This window comes from Colletotrichum karsti (genome assembly GCF_011947395.1).
Source record: "Colletotrichum karsti strain CkLH20 chromosome Unknown Scaffold24, whole genome shotgun sequence".
NCBI classification, from domain to species: Eukaryota; Fungi; Ascomycota; class Sordariomycetes; order Glomerellales; family Glomerellaceae; genus Colletotrichum; species Colletotrichum karsti.
Window position 1 is genome coordinate 56,556 of NW_024065924.1, and position 14,476 is coordinate 71,031.

At 56.3% G+C, this 14,476-nt stretch overlaps 5 protein-coding genes across 5 annotated transcripts; 3 read left to right on the forward strand and 2 right to left on the reverse strand.

The window, feature by feature from the left end:
- Positions 1–295: 295 nt before the first annotated feature.
- CkaCkLH20_07509 (uncharacterized protein) lies at positions 296–1,508 on the forward strand (the record flags this gene model as incomplete). The annotated part of the gene is made up of 5 exons (XM_038890226.1): positions 296–528; positions 582–641; positions 694–1,145; positions 1,208–1,290; positions 1,356–1,508. The coding sequence occupies 5 exons, from the start codon at positions 296–298 to the stop codon at positions 1,506–1,508; spliced, it is 981 nt and encodes a 326-aa protein (XP_038744276.1).
- Positions 1,509–5,878: 4,370 nt separating this feature from the next.
- CkaCkLH20_07510 (formate dehydrogenase) lies at positions 5,879–7,533 on the forward strand (the record flags this gene model as incomplete). The annotated part of the gene is made up of 3 exons (XM_038890227.1): positions 5,879–6,118; positions 6,425–6,579; positions 6,642–7,533. The coding sequence occupies 3 exons, from the start codon at positions 5,879–5,881 to the stop codon at positions 7,531–7,533; spliced, it is 1,287 nt and encodes a 428-aa protein (XP_038744277.1).
- A 926-nt stretch (positions 7,534–8,459) lies between these two features.
- On the reverse strand, positions 8,460–10,388 carry CkaCkLH20_07511 (amino acid permease; the record flags this gene model as incomplete). Its single annotated transcript, XM_038890228.1, has 2 exons — positions 8,460–9,311; positions 9,363–10,388. The coding sequence occupies 2 exons, from the start codon at positions 10,386–10,388 to the stop codon at positions 8,460–8,462; spliced, it is 1,878 nt and encodes a 625-aa protein (XP_038744278.1).
- A 1,252-nt stretch (positions 10,389–11,640) lies between these two features.
- Positions 11,641–12,178, forward strand: CkaCkLH20_07512 (uncharacterized protein; the record flags this gene model as incomplete). Its single annotated transcript, XM_038890229.1, has 2 exons — positions 11,641–11,976; positions 12,044–12,178. The coding sequence occupies 2 exons, from the start codon at positions 11,641–11,643 to the stop codon at positions 12,176–12,178; spliced, it is 471 nt and encodes a 156-aa protein (XP_038744279.1).
- A 754-nt stretch (positions 12,179–12,932) lies between these two features.
- Positions 12,933–14,421, reverse strand: CkaCkLH20_07513 (uncharacterized protein; the record flags this gene model as incomplete). Its single annotated transcript, XM_038890230.1, has 4 exons — positions 12,933–13,216; positions 13,327–13,343; positions 13,395–13,617; positions 13,689–14,421. 4 exons carry the CDS (start codon positions 14,419–14,421, stop codon positions 12,933–12,935), a joined length of 1,257 nt encoding a protein of 418 aa, XP_038744280.1.
- Positions 14,422–14,476: the final 55 nt, after the last annotated feature.

Genomic DNA, 14,476 nt, shown 5'->3' on the forward strand with positions numbered 1-14,476 from the left:
CCCCGCGATAAAGCTACGACAAGGGATCCCCCCCCCGTGGGGATCGATGTTTTCGCCCGTGAGTCGTCCGGCCGGGAATTAAGCCTCTGGCCGTTGCGTTGATCGTTGGGAAAATGTTATCCGACCTCATTTCGATATGACAAACCGAATGATCATTGGTTTGCGTGGCAGGCATGTCGCCAACTCGCTGCTCATGGATATAAGGCGCTTGACGCTGCATCCGCCGACGTAACCCCGCAAGACCTTGTCAGCTAGCCATTCATTTCATTCTCGACTCGATTCAGACATTTCCGTCATGGGCAGCATCAGCTACGACACCGAGCCCCAGCTCGACACTTCGGCGCAATTTGGCGACTGGAGGGACCAGCTCATCAACGACGGTTACGTTGTGCTGAAGGGCGTTCTCTCGTCGGATAAAGCCAATTACTACCTCGATAGCCTGTTCGACTGGCTTGAGACATTCCCTTATGGCTTCCAGAAGGATGACCCCTCAACATGGGGACCCGAACACCTGCCGGCGCACATTAAGTTAGTCTTCCAAAGAAATCGTCGACCATCTACCAGTACTGACTTGACTCCAGGGGCGGAATGTACCATGCATACTCGGTAGCGCACGAGAAGTTCTTCTGGGAAGCACGCATGTAAGTCGGCTCGAACCTTTCCCGAATAGACCAAATGCTGACTCTGAGAAAGGGAGCCCGCCATCCTCGACGCCTACGCGAAGCTCTGGCAAACCAAAGACCTTCTCGTCTCCTTCGACGGTGCAAACCTGACTCTCCCAGCGAAGAACAGGGAGCCGATCGGTGCGTGGCCGCACGTCGACCAGAGCCCGCTTCGCAAGGGCCTGCAGTGCGTCCAAGGAATCCTCAACCTCGCCCCGAACGGCCCCAAAGACGGCGGCCTCATCGTTCTCAAGGGATCGAGCAAGCTCAACGAGGCCTTCTTCAAGACCCACGATACGGAGCGAGAGACCTGGGGTCCGACCGACTGGTTCGGGTTCACCCCGGAGGAAGTCGAGTGGTTCAAGGAGAGGGGCTGTGAGACGATCAAGGTCTGCGCCGAACCGGGCGATCTCATCCTGTGGGACTCAAGGACTGTTCATTACAACTGCTTGCCCGAGAGCGACGCTGTCCGTTCTGTGCTGTGTAAGTCGCCTAGCTTCAGATGCTTCACGCGGGACGTAGTTGACTGACCTCTTTGCTTGCAGACATGTGCTACTCTCCAGCCTCATATGCGAATGCGGAAGATTTGAAGGCGAAGGCACAGCTGTTCAAAGATAGAACAGGCACGGTAAGTCAGATTGAGCGGCTCCAAAAGGAACAATCGTGGCGTCTCTAACACGAAATTTGCATTAGACTCATTGGCCGCACGCGAATATCTTCCGTGATGAGCGCAAGGTGATTAGACTTGGGGAGCAAGAAACGTACCAGAGAAACAGGCCGGTCAACGAGCCCGAAGAAACTGAGAAGCTACTGAAGCTTGCGGGAGTGTTGCCTTACGTCTCTTGAGGGCACGAGAGTTTTGTGTTTAGTTGTTAGCGAAGGTCTAAAATGAAAATCGACTGAAACATATTCTGTGACTATGAACAATGTGTGGCTAATAGTGTGAGGAAGACGAATGAGTTTCTTCTGGGTTAAGCTTTGACACCAGTTTTCATAGGTTGCGTACAGATCGAGTCTTCTGGACTTTGGGTAAGACTAGGTAGCAAGACTGAGTATTGCGAGGACTGTTGAAAAAACAGTGTCAACAGAGATTGCAGCGGCAACATAAAATATAGCGATACGTTCTAGTTGTTTTGGATGAGATCCTTCAAGAATTTGATCGCTTTCTCGGCTACGAGGTTCTGAGCCTGGACCCGCTCAAGGAAGTTCACTCCCTGTTGAATTTCGGTAGAAAAGTCTTCCTCTGTATGCAAAGATTCCAGTGCAAGGATGGCAGACGCAGCAAAGATGTTCATCGTGATTGCCCTCAAAGATGTCAGCACTTCCCTCGAGGCTGCCCCCACCTACAAAGGACTCACCATGGTCGAAGTTTGGACGCGTCGACAGTGTCTTCCAGAGTCGTGTGAATGAGTCCTCGAGCCGAGGACATGCAGATAGCCCTCGTCCGGGCGCCGTCTGTCGACCCGTCCAGCCAATGTTCCTGAAGCTGGCTGCTGATCGCCATTCGATAGTAGAGCAGGACCTTGGCCAAGCTCCTCTTCTGCCAGGGGATGAAGGGATACTGGCGATCTCTTGCTTGGCTGGCAGCTGTTGACTTCTCATCGACCTGGAGATATGACGGTAGGTCGGTGATGAGGTTTGCCAACTGCTCGTCGGCCGTGAAGACGAACTGTGCCACGTCCTTGGTTTCCCATTCGCGGAGTCTGAGCACGTGGCGGAGCTGGTAGTAGATTTTAGAAACCTGTGCCATGGCAATGTGGTATCGCACCGGTCGTGGCTTGGACCTGGGAAGTCTAGAGCTTCCAGATACGGTCTCCAGCTCCTCATCGTCGACCTCGTCTGGAAGCTTGCACGAGAAGTCAATCTCATGCAAACATGGAGCTCTGTGAGGGACGGGCAACCATTCGCAAATCGCCAGCGTCCACCAAAGTCTCCGTCTAATTTGCTGCTCGCAGTACGATTCGTCTGGGTTATCTTCATCCGAGCCTAGACCTAGCTGCTGGGCCTGACGTATTGCTACCGTCCACAGGTTCTGATGACGATGAACGTCGCCCACGTTGTTAAATACGATGTGCAGGATGGCAATCGCTTGAGGGGTGCGGACATCCGGTCTTTTCATGTAGTCAGCCCTATCGAGAAACAGCAGCGCAGATTCGTACCAGTTTCGAAGAAGGCTGGTGAAGTCGACACCAGCTGGTCGCCTGTCGAGGGTTTCCTTTTCATCCGTGAACATGAGCGTCGAGGCCAAGACACCAAAGTAAACTGCCATCCACGCCGGGTCCATGTCTGCAAGAGACTGTTCTTCTCGCAACCGAAGCCAGAATTCTTCATGCTCGCGTCGAAACCTCGGGATGAAGAGGGCGAAATGAAGCCAAAAGGTCCACTGAAATGCATTCTCGATCATGCTCCGGCTGAATTCTTCTGAAGGTAGGATGATGTCCTTTAACTCAAAGACGGTCCGCGGCGTCGATGACATGCCTATCTCATCAAATAGACGTCTCTCGACTTCCTCTGTCGAACGTCTGCCATGCGCGCGTAGGCCCGGTACCTGATTGTTTTCGGTATCGGAACTGTCATCAGGTCCCCGCACATGTTGGCCCGCGAGGAGAGCACGAAGCATCGCGTTCTCCTGCAGCAGCTCGGCGTGGTTCCGGGTTCCCAAGTCATCTGATGCTGAGTTCTTAATCAGATTGCCTCTTACTCGGACAAGCTCGCGCTTGCACTGATGTGCTTGTCCTCGGTCAATGCATTGCTGACAAGGCAACCTCTTATCGCATCTGACTTTTCGCTTTGTACAATTAGTGCATGTTCTCGGAGGCCTTTGGGTGGCACGAATGTTGGGTGGCATCGTGCTGTATTATCTCAAGAGAGTTGCAGTCGACGAGTAAACTGCATGAATTGCATGGGCAGGACGCCGCCTAGAATGACTGGTGTTGACTGGATTGAAGCGTGCTAAGAACAGACGTCGGCAACTTGGGGGTGAATTTCGAAAGTATTATCTTATTGGTCTGACAGCACAAACCAACCTAGAAGTGTGACGCCTGGACCCACTCTCTCTGATGGGAAAACACCATGCCAGCTGGCCTAAGATGCCAAAATGGTAGAATTCGAGCATCAATAATCTCGCGACAAAAGGACGAAAAAGAAGTCGTGGTGGCATCAAAAAGACTGGACACTGTGGGAATTGAACCCACGACCTTTCACAGTTGGCAAACGATTACAGAACCGAGATGCGAAGCGAAAATCATACCCCTAGACCAAGCGCCCATTGATACTGGGTCCAGCCATTTCCGGGCTTATGGCGCGACGTCCTGCGCTCGGCTCGGTTTCCGGCGCAACCGTCGTGCTCCGCGCAGTGGGCCGAAATGGGGCATCGACGGGGCCGCGAGAACAGGGAAAGGAAGAGCCGCGCGGGCCCTGGTGCCGTTGGAATGACGGAAGCATGAAAGCTGCGGCACGTTTGATCCGTATCGTGGCGTCTTCGATTGTCTCGATTCCACCGTCTTCGACGGCCGACCCATCGATGGTATCAGGATAGCTTCAACACGACGAAACTCCGATGCTAGCGCCAAGCGTCGGGACCAAAGGCTGGCCATAATCCACAGCAGGTCCGCAAGCTGCATCATCTAGCGCGCAAGATACCGATGGTCGCCAGCCAGCCGAGCTGCTGTGCCTCCTACGGGAGGCCACAAAGGTGTGGTGGTCACTGGTGCGCGCAGTGAGCCGGCGGCACGCGCCATCAATCGCCGAAGTTCAACCCCTCTTGGTACAACCCGACAGATCACCGAGCCATCACCGGAGGGGCACCTCCAGCTTTCGGGCTCGAAGCTTAACGACAAATCTCCGTCGTGGCGACCGGCGCATAACCGCTGGTCTGTTTGCATGCTCGGAGGGAGCTAGGACGCCGCTGGAAACGCCTGGACCCCTGGATACTGACAACCGGTCTCATTCTCCGCAGATTAGGAGCGTATCGCAGCACTTTTGACGAGCGAAGCTGTGGTGTGTGTGACGGTAACGGATGATCAACCGACGGCGACGAAGAACGATTGGATCGTGGTCCATGTATTAGGTGATGGGATCTGAGAAATGCTGGATGGAACGGCGGACGTATGATGCGAGCTTGGAAGGTCCATTTACCCCTCACTCTGGAGTCTGACCTGCTTAGCCACGATGGAGGGACGACGTCTGTTGCTGATTGTCAGTGGCCATTCTCCAAGCGCGAAGCCTCGTCGTGCATTGCAGGGATAGCATACGCCCAATTGGGTGGTGTCTCGTTCGATTCAGGGTGGGTGACTTGCGTTACCTTCCTTCAGTAGGCACAGCAAAAAGACCAATGTTCCGGCTGCAGAAAGCGTTGAAGATTTGCCGGGGATGCTGCGGCGTTTCATCGTGATGGGAGCGGGCAGCTGTTGCTCGGGTGGAGGGGACGAACCACGACGACAGGGAAGCCAGCCAATGATCGGGGGCTAGTCAGCTTTCCCCACGCCAGCTAAGTGACGATTTTGGAGATGCCGAGTCGTCGATATGAGAGCGCATTTTCGGAAAATGAGCATTTGACAGCAAGGTGCGTAGCTGAGGTAAGGCACTTCGCTATCCGGTCTTTCCTTCCGGTCGGACGGGATGCCGTCCTTGCCATGCCCCAGCCTTGCTGCCTTCCCGAACCTTCATGTACCGCACCCGTCCGAGTTTAACTGGTCAGGTCCATCAACAGCCAGGAGATATACTGGAAAGGAGGGGCGATGGGATTCTGGCATTTCGGAGAGGTGGAGGACGACTGACTGGACACTGGAAGACCTGACGGCGTGGGCGTGGGATGTGGACGCACGACACATGGAGCAACCGCACTGCACCCTGAGAGGAGCAGCCGGTGCATCGAACCAGCCCAGACCAGCATGCGCATACGACAAGAATCAGACTCGTCGGATTGTCTTGCCTCTTTCTGACCCATCTGCTCCCATCTCGGCCTTGTTCCCCGCTCTGTTCATCCCGGCCTTTCGGTGATGCTAGCAAACATAAATACAACCCGACCTGGCCGCTTTTCCGTCCACCTCTCTTATCCTGATCTCATACAAATTCATCTCATACAACATCCGAGGAACCGGTTCTAACATCGATCTCTCGTCTTCATTACTATATAACATCGACCTCCCCCTCTCTCAGCTAACCAGCTCCCCTCTTCTCTCGACAACTTCGTCTTACATCTACAAACCGTCACAATGGTATTTCTCTCTCGTAACATCCGCACTCTTGCCCCTTCTGTCTCTCGGGGACTTCACACGTCTTCAAAGGCATCTTTCCTGGCCAGACCTGCCATGAGCAGAGCTGCCGCTCCTTCATCGACTCTTCCTCGCAAGCTGCCTGGTCAGCTCTCTTCGATCCGTACACTAACAACTACTCGCCAAAACCAGGTCAAGGTTCTTGCAGTTCTCTACGACGGCGGCCAGCACGCCAAAGACGTGAGTAACCATCCTCTCCCCGCATTCCCATTGCACCGGATCCGAACATCACGACCATCCTACGCGCACCTCATCCAAACGTCACAATGATAGCTCTCGCGGAGCCGTGCCCCGCCGTCTCCAGCGGGTGGTCTCGCCTGCAGAGAGCTAGTGCGGGGATGACGGGAGCGTGCGGGGCTCGGAGGTTGATCGCTGATACATCGGCATCCTCCCCCAATTCTTGGCACTACCCCTCCGAAACCTGCCAAATGCGGGGTGCATAGCCATCATCCCTGGACCTCCTCGCTGACGTTCCTCTCCAAACAGGTCCCGGGACTTCTGGGCACCACCGAGAACGAGCTCGGTATCCGCAAGTGGCTTGAGGACCAGGGCCACACCCTCGTCACCACCTCCGACAAGGAGGGCGAGAACTCCAAGTTCGACCAGGAGCTCGTTGACGCCGAGATCATCATCACCACTCCGTGAGTTGGACCGAACCGATGCAGTTCAAGGTCGACCCCGAATACTGACACCGTCTCTCTAGCTTCCACCCCGGTTACCTCACTGCTGAGCGTCTCGCCAAGGCTAAGAAGCTCAAGCTCGCCGTCACTGCTGGTATCGGCTCTGACCATGTCGACCTGAACGCCGCCAACAAGACCAACGGTGGTGTCACCGTCGCCGAGGTCACCGGCTCCAACGTCGTCTCCGTCGCTGAGCACGTCGTCATGACCATCCTGGTCCTCATCCGCAACTTCGTCCCTGCCCACGAGCAGATCGAGCGTGGTGACTGGAACGTCGCCGCTGTTGCCAAGCAGGAGTACGACCTCGAGGGCAAGACCGTCGGTACCGTCGCCATCGGCCGTATCGGTGAGCGTGTCCTGCGCCGCCTCAAGGCCTTCGACTGCAAGGAGCTCCTCTACTACGACTACCAGCCCCTGTCTCCCGAGAAGGAGAAGGAGATTGGCTGCCGCCGTGTCGAGAACCTCGAGGAGATGCTCGCCCAGTGCGACGTTGTCACCATCAACGCCCCTCTGCACGAGAAGACCCGCGGCATGTTCAACAAGGACCTCATCTCCAAGATGAAGAAGGGCTCTTACCTCATCAACACCGCCCGTGGCGCCATCATCGTCAAGGAGGACGTCGCCGACGCCCTCAAGTCCGGCCACCTTGCCGGCTACGGAGGTGACGTCTGGTTCCCTCAGCCCGCCCCCGAGGACCACCCTCTGCGCACCGCCAAGAACCCCTTCGGCGGCGGCAACGCCATGGTTCCCCACATGTCCGGTACTTCCCTCGACGCCCAGAAGCGCTACGCCGACGGCACCAAGGCCATCATCGAGAGCTACCTGTCCGGCAAGGAGGACTACAAGCCCGAGGACCTCATCGTCTACAAGGGCGACTACGCCACCAAGGCCTACGGCCAGCGTGAGAAGAAATAGAGGAGGATGGCATAATACCCAAAGGAGGGCAATATGTTTGACGAAATAAGCGTTGATTTTTTAGTTCGGCATCACCATTGCATAGTACTTCCAGGATAGTGAGGTCTAGGTTGTGGTATATAGCAATACAACCTTGTGCGATGTACATCTGTCTGCTTTGTCTGTGATCGTTTGAATCTGCTGGGTTCTGAATAGTGCACCCAGGACGCATGACTTGCTCGGAGCTGAATCCAGCCATCGAAACATGCGGTACTCCGAGTCAAACCTCTCTCTCTAAGCTTGGGGCTACTCCACTCGGGTAGAGAGGTGTTTTTGACTCGGACTTCCATCAAATGCGCAAGTAGACGGAATTACCTAACGACAAGCTAAGGTACTAGGTGCTAATCACAGGGTGCATTCGGAACGACTGAAGACGTAAGTGGAAGGGGACCCTGAGGCCAGTCCCGTAGCCAATATGTGCATTTCTTTCGATTACAAGACAAGTACTTCAATATTCCTTTTTTTTTTGCTCGATGCTCCTTTTCCAAGGCCTGGGAATGTGGCAACGCCTTACGTCGCCAACCGGACTCGGGTTGAGTCTCTCTGCCTCTCTCTCTCTCTCTGTGTGTTCGGATCCGAGCTACGCCCCATGGAAGGAAAACAAAATCAAAATTCCATGCTCTTCTAAGCTGGAACTTGTGTGTGTTTTCATGTGACAACTCTTTCTCACACAACTCCATTGGTTGGAAGTAAGTGTATCCAACAGCCACCCCCTAACATGTCAGGAACCCGAAATGCTGCCTTGTGCCCTCTGACGGGGATTTCGCTTTTGCCCCGTGTGTACACCCAAAAAGAAGCGTCTAATCAAACAACACCGCCGATAAAAAACACATGCAGGCCGAGCCGCGCCGATATAATATAGCACACGTCTGCTTTTTTCTGCTGACTCATGACCGTTTCCAAAACTGCCACCATGGCCTCTCGTCGTGACCGCCGGGGTGTCTGGTCTCGCGCTTGATGACCTGCTGGTCGCGGCCGCGGATGCGCCAGAAGTAGACGGGGACGCCGGCGACGACGAAGAGGACGACGGTGACGGTCTGGAGGGGCTGGGCGAAGACGGCGCGGCTGAGGAGGAAGAGGGAGACGCAGCAGAAGATGATGGGGGTGGTGATCCAGGTGCGGTAGGGCCTGTCGAGCTGGGGCTCGCGGACGCGGAGGATGATGAGGCCGAGGACGGTGACGAAGTAGAAGGTGTAGCCGGCGACGCCGTAGAAGGTGAGGAGGGTGCCGAACTCGCCGACGACGATGTAGGCGGCGGTGAGGAGGCCGTTGAGGACGAGGGCCCAGACGGGGGTGTAGAAGAGGCCCATGTCGTCGTCGCCGAGGGCGCGGATGAGGGCGTTGGCGACGCGGCCGCGGGAGGTGCGCGAGGTCTGGACCGAGTGGTGGGAGGCCGAGTCGGAGGGGGAGAGGCCGATGCGGCCGAACATGGAGGGGATGTAGCCCTCCTTCCCGGCGACGTAGACCAGGCGGGAGGAGGTGAAGGTGGAGGAGTTGAGGGCGCCGAAGCAGGACGCCGAGACGATGAGGGCCAGGACGAGGGAGCCGACGGGGCCGAAGACCTTTGCGCCGAACTGGACGGCGATCGTGTTGGAGGCGTTGACGGTGGCGAGGGGCAGGACGAGGAAGTAGGAGATGTTGGCGAGGACGTAGGAGAGGATGACGAGGGGCATCGCGGTGTGGATTACGCGGGGGAGGTCGCGGCTCGGGTTGCGGAACTCGCCGACGACGTAATTTGTCTGTTTTCCAAGTTAGCGATTTGCGAATCAAGGTTGAAGGTGGTTTCTTACGTTGTCCCAGCCGTCGTATGCCCACAGGCCGGCATACAGAGCTACGGCCCAGTTCGACAGGTCCGTCGACGTGCCGGAGAACCAATCGTGCGTCTTCCACTCCAGGTTTGCCTTGCCCGTGACCGTCTTCCCCGTGATGGCGACGACGATGCCGATGACGGTGACGCCTAGCAGGGCGACGAACTTCAAGAACATGAGCCAGTCGTTCACCTTGGTGCCCAGCTTCGTCGACACGCAGTTCATGACCGTGACCAGAATCAAACCCACCATGGCCACCGCCTTGTTGATCCACGGGCTCAGGCTCTCGGCCTCGGCGCCAATGGCCGCCCTCACGAGGTACTCTCCCATGATGATGGCGATGATGGCGGCGCTACCGGGCTTCAAGACCAGCACGGCAACCCACGTAAACAGGAACCCGGCCATCTCGCCCAGGATTTTCGCGAGATAGACCTGCGCACCACCGTTGAGCGGAATCGCACCGCCCAGCTCCGCGTAGCTCGCGGCGCCGGTCCAGGCCAGCACGCCGGCGATGACCCAGACGACGAGGGCGGCGCCAGGCGAGCCGACCTTGGAGCTCACCTGGCTTGGGCTCGAGAAGATGCCGCTCCCGATGATGAGGCCGACGATGAGGCTCAGGCCGTTCAGGTAGGTCAGGGTCTTGTGCTTCTCGAGACTGCCGCCGCCGAGGCCGCCGTTCTGTATCGCGGTGGATGTCGGGGCGCCGATCGGGGCGTAGCCGCCCGGGCCGGCGCCGGCTGTGGAGCTCAGGGGGAAGAGGTTCGCTGCGAAGTCGAAGCCGGAGGAGACGGAGTAGGAGCGGTCGTGGCGGTTGGGGCGGCCTGAGCTGGCGGCCGGGTTCGCGGCGTCGAGGGGGTCTTCGGCCTCGAAGGAGAGCTTGCGGGAGGAGGAGATTGAGGGCCGCGAGGAGGGGAGGTCTGAGACGACGGATTCGGCGCGGGAGGAGGAGGCGAGGGAGGCGAGCTCGAGGGAGTCGCGGTGGGAGCTGATATTCGCGTAGGGCGGCATCGTTGCGGTGTCGAGAGAGGAGAGGAGAGGAGGATCGCGAGGAGCGACCCTGGTTGGATTCGTTCGAGCGTTTAGGAGAGCAGCACTGGGGCTATTGCATATTGCGGCGCCTTAATATGGTGGTTGAGAAAGTAAGAATTCGGTTTATCGCCGGCGCCTTGCGAGTTTGGTCTCGATATTAAGTCGCGCGGTGTCTTGGGGAATTGGTCGTGACGTCGTTCGCATATATCCGTACGTTTTGCTGGGTTCGTTTAAAGGAGTCGTGACAAAGTTGCGCCGTGCCCCGTTTCTGTATCCAATATCCACTTTCCGACCGAATACTCCCCGGTAAAAAAAATCAAACGCGAACCGGAAATCGAAATCCAGGAGCTGCGCCTATCCAAAGGGGAAGCGTTGTATCCGTAAAGTGCTGTGCGTGTTGCAATTAGAAGGTGTTGTTCCGCTTTGTTGTTGTTCGAATAAGATTGCCTCGGACAACAGAGGGTTCAAGCAGCAGAGAGGAGGTAGGTGTCCGAGGGTTGTTTAAGGTCGCGCGGTACGTATCCTTAGCTTCAGGAGGTTAAAGAAAGAGAGGATTTGGGTTTGGCGCAAGTTTAAGGCCGGGAGGTAGCTCTGGATTGAATTGTATCGAATGCGACAATTGGTTCGACAAGAATACCGTGTTATGTTTCCTTGTGTTCTTGCGACGAGTCACGGATCATGGAACAAGTGGTTGCAGTGTGTTTGAAAGGGACGAACTGAATCGAGTCAAGCATTTTTCGATTTGAAGCCAAGGTCACTAACAAACGACATAACTTGGCTCTACGGGGGCGGGCTGTCTGCGGCATCTGGGCTTGGCCTTTGAGAGAGTGCACTCAGTGCTGTGAGGAGCCTGGCTGATGTCTCCATGTTTCGGACCCGCTCGAGCCTTTCATAAATTGGCCGGATTAAACCATGATTGGTCATATATCGTCTTTACGGCACCGGCAGAGAGGAGACACCTTGGCGGCTGCCAATCGGGACAGGGGCCCTTGGGGATCTCAATTCGGGGGAGGTTCCAATTTCCAAGCCACTGAAGCCACTGACCGCCGCAACGCCAGGGGTTGCCTGACAACCCGACGCTAAAGACGACCGAAAAGCAACCACACGACGGTGGCCCGCAAACACCAATTCCTCGGCTCAGCGGGCACATCTCACCTCGAATACGCGGGAATCGCAAACCACTCGCCCCGTTTCGAAACCTACGAAAGCGCGCGCAGGAATCCCCCAAACGATGCCGCTCGACGAGTACGCCTCCGTCGGCGGCGGCCTCAAGCTCAAGGGCGCCAGGGTCGGGAAGCCCAAGACCAAGAAGAAGAGAAAGGACAAGAGCGACCTGGAGAAGAACCTCGACGACGGCAGCGAGTCGGGAGGGGCGCTGGTGAAGCGCAGGCCGGACGACGAAGACAACGGCGACGACGAGGAGAAGAAGGTCAAGAGGAAGAAGAAGAAGAAGAGCAGGAGTGAGGAGCCCGAGGAGGAGCAGCGCGACGAAGAAGAGGACGAAGAGGGCGGCGGAAGGCAGAAGACCGAGGCCGAGAGGCGATATGAGGAGAGGAAGCGTAAGAGGGTACGTTTTGATCCCCTTGTTCCATTTAACGAGGCAAAGAGGAAGATCGGCTGACTGTCCTGAATAGCTACTCGAACTCGCCGAATCCTCGAGCTCCAGGCCCGAGCTACTCAAGACGCACAAGGAGCGCGTCGAGGAACTCAACACCTACCTCTCCAAGCTGAGCGAGCACCACGACATGCCCAAGATCGGACCCGGTTAAGATTACCCGTACGTTAGGTTGGAATGTCAAGTGTGATAAGGGAGGTGGTTGGGTTGTGGCGTGCTGGGATTTTGATTTGCTTTTGTTTTGGCGTTGTGAATACCCTCGAAAAGTTATCTGGGATAGAGAAGAAATTCCATCGGTTTAATTTGTTTACGTCTGTGGACTCGCAGTCAAATCTCGATTATCCGGCGGGAAAATGTGAATCACATTCCAGCAGCCGGGAGAACATCGAAAGACAGTTTTTCGTTGGAACACCCAGCTCCACGCTGGAATGCGGGAACCCCCGCAATCAAACACCCGTTCTACGCAAATCAGACCACTGGGCGTTGCCGTGTCTCACACTGAAATGGCATGTTTGATCTTCTCAAAACTCTTTCTCCATTTTTTGTTTGTCAGAGTAGTTCTGTTCTGCCAGCTAAGGACTGCTTCAGGTGGTTCCTTTCTGTTTACACCTGTTTTCTTCCGCCATACCGAGGCCTGTCCCATTTTCCCCAGCCTCCTTTCTATTATCTTGTTGCCCTTTCCGAAGTAGCGTGTTGCCGCGCCAAGTCTATGTGTGTGATTGTGTGTGTTGTTGGTGACCACCAGTAATGCAAGGAGTGAATAAGACCGTAAATGTCGTGAGTAAGTTATGCTGATGATGCTGTGTGCTGTCGCCCGCTGCCTTTGTACCAAACACCGATAAAGGAATGATTAAATATTTAAACAGAATCGTGATAAAACGATATAGGAAAGTAGATGCTGCCCTTGTTTAGAGAAGCAGCATGGCGCCAGCGACGAATCCGGCGATAGCCAGGGGCAGGCCGAAGTTGACGCTGCCAATGGGGACGGCGGCGTTTTGGAGACCACCGCCACTGCCGCCTCCGGAGCTCGAGGTGGGCTCGGCCTCGGGAGGAACGGCAACGACCGAGGTTGCGGTCACGAGCACAACATCGCCGTTGGAAGCGGTGGAGGTGAAGGTGGAGCGCACCTCGCTGAACGAAGTGGTGGTTCTGCGCGATGAGGTCGCAGCCGTGGTTTGACGAGTGTTGTCCTCTGTAAGTCAAGTTAGCCGGGCCGTTCAAAATGATTCATACGGCCGTGAGTATCAAAAAAAAGGTGTCAAAAAGTATCCGCCACAAAGCTTTATCGTCACTTTGCAGAACCCCTATATAGGCCTCCCCTAAACAAGCTCGCAAACATGACTGTGCTACAAAACCATTGTACAACATACCAGTTTCCGATGAAGAAGACGACACAAGCGAACTCGACGTAGTAGGGGACGAACTCGAAGTGGTTGGGGACGAGGATGTCACGGCCGTAGTAGTCTGAAGAGAGGAGGAGGTAGACGTACCCGACACGGACGCACTCGAAGACCCCGGGGAGGCCGTAGTGGGAGCAGAAGAGGGGGTAGTAGAAGGGGGAGGGGAAGAAGAAGGAGACCCACGAGTCGTCGTCTGAGTCTCAGAAGAGGCGGACGGCGGCCCGGCAGTAGAAGATGAAGCGGCCTGCTCCGTTTGAGACGTACCAGAGTTGGGGGCTGCTGATGTCGCCGGAGTCGTAGGGGTGGTTGTTGGCTCAGGCTGGTTCGTGGTTTGAGGCGTCGTTGTCGGCTGATCCTGAGTGCTTGGTGGCTGCTGAGTGGTTGTGGTCTCAGCCGGCGGAGTGGTGGTAGTCTCCGGCGGCGCAGCAGATGTGGTCTCCCGAGGCGCCGTGGTAGTCGGGGCCGTGGTCGGGGTCGGGGTCGGGGTGTTGGCCGGGGTCTCTGAGCTCGGTGTGGTGGCTACAGTAGCGGACGCTGTCTCAGAAGGCTGAGTAGCCGAAGCCGATGCCGTGGTGTTGTCCTGACGCTTGGCCAGCTGGAGCAGAGCGGAAGCCAACTTGGCATCATCAGCTCCGGCAGCCTCGATAGCCTCCTTGTCGGAAGGATAGACGCCATCCTGGTACCGGTCCGGGTAATAGGCATGGAGCAGCTGGTGAATAAGATCCACCTTGGCAGGGTCCTTGAGGTCATCCTCGGTGAGCAGAGCTTGAGACTTGTGCCCTCTCGCGCAAGGCATGCCCCGGTGTCCAAGGACGGAGGCCAAACTGAGGGTCATCAGTCCGCACACCACGAAGGCGATGAGGACACGACGTGGACCGGTCATCTTCCTGGTCGGCTCCTTGGTCGTTCTCGAGATAGTCGAACCCCTCTTCTCGTCGGTAGCGACAGGCAGCAGTCCCTCTTCTAGGTGGGAGTCGTACTTGGTATCGGAGGCCATGGTAACGAAGGGGCCCGTGGCAGAAGTGAGGTGACGCGGAGTTGTTATAAAAGAG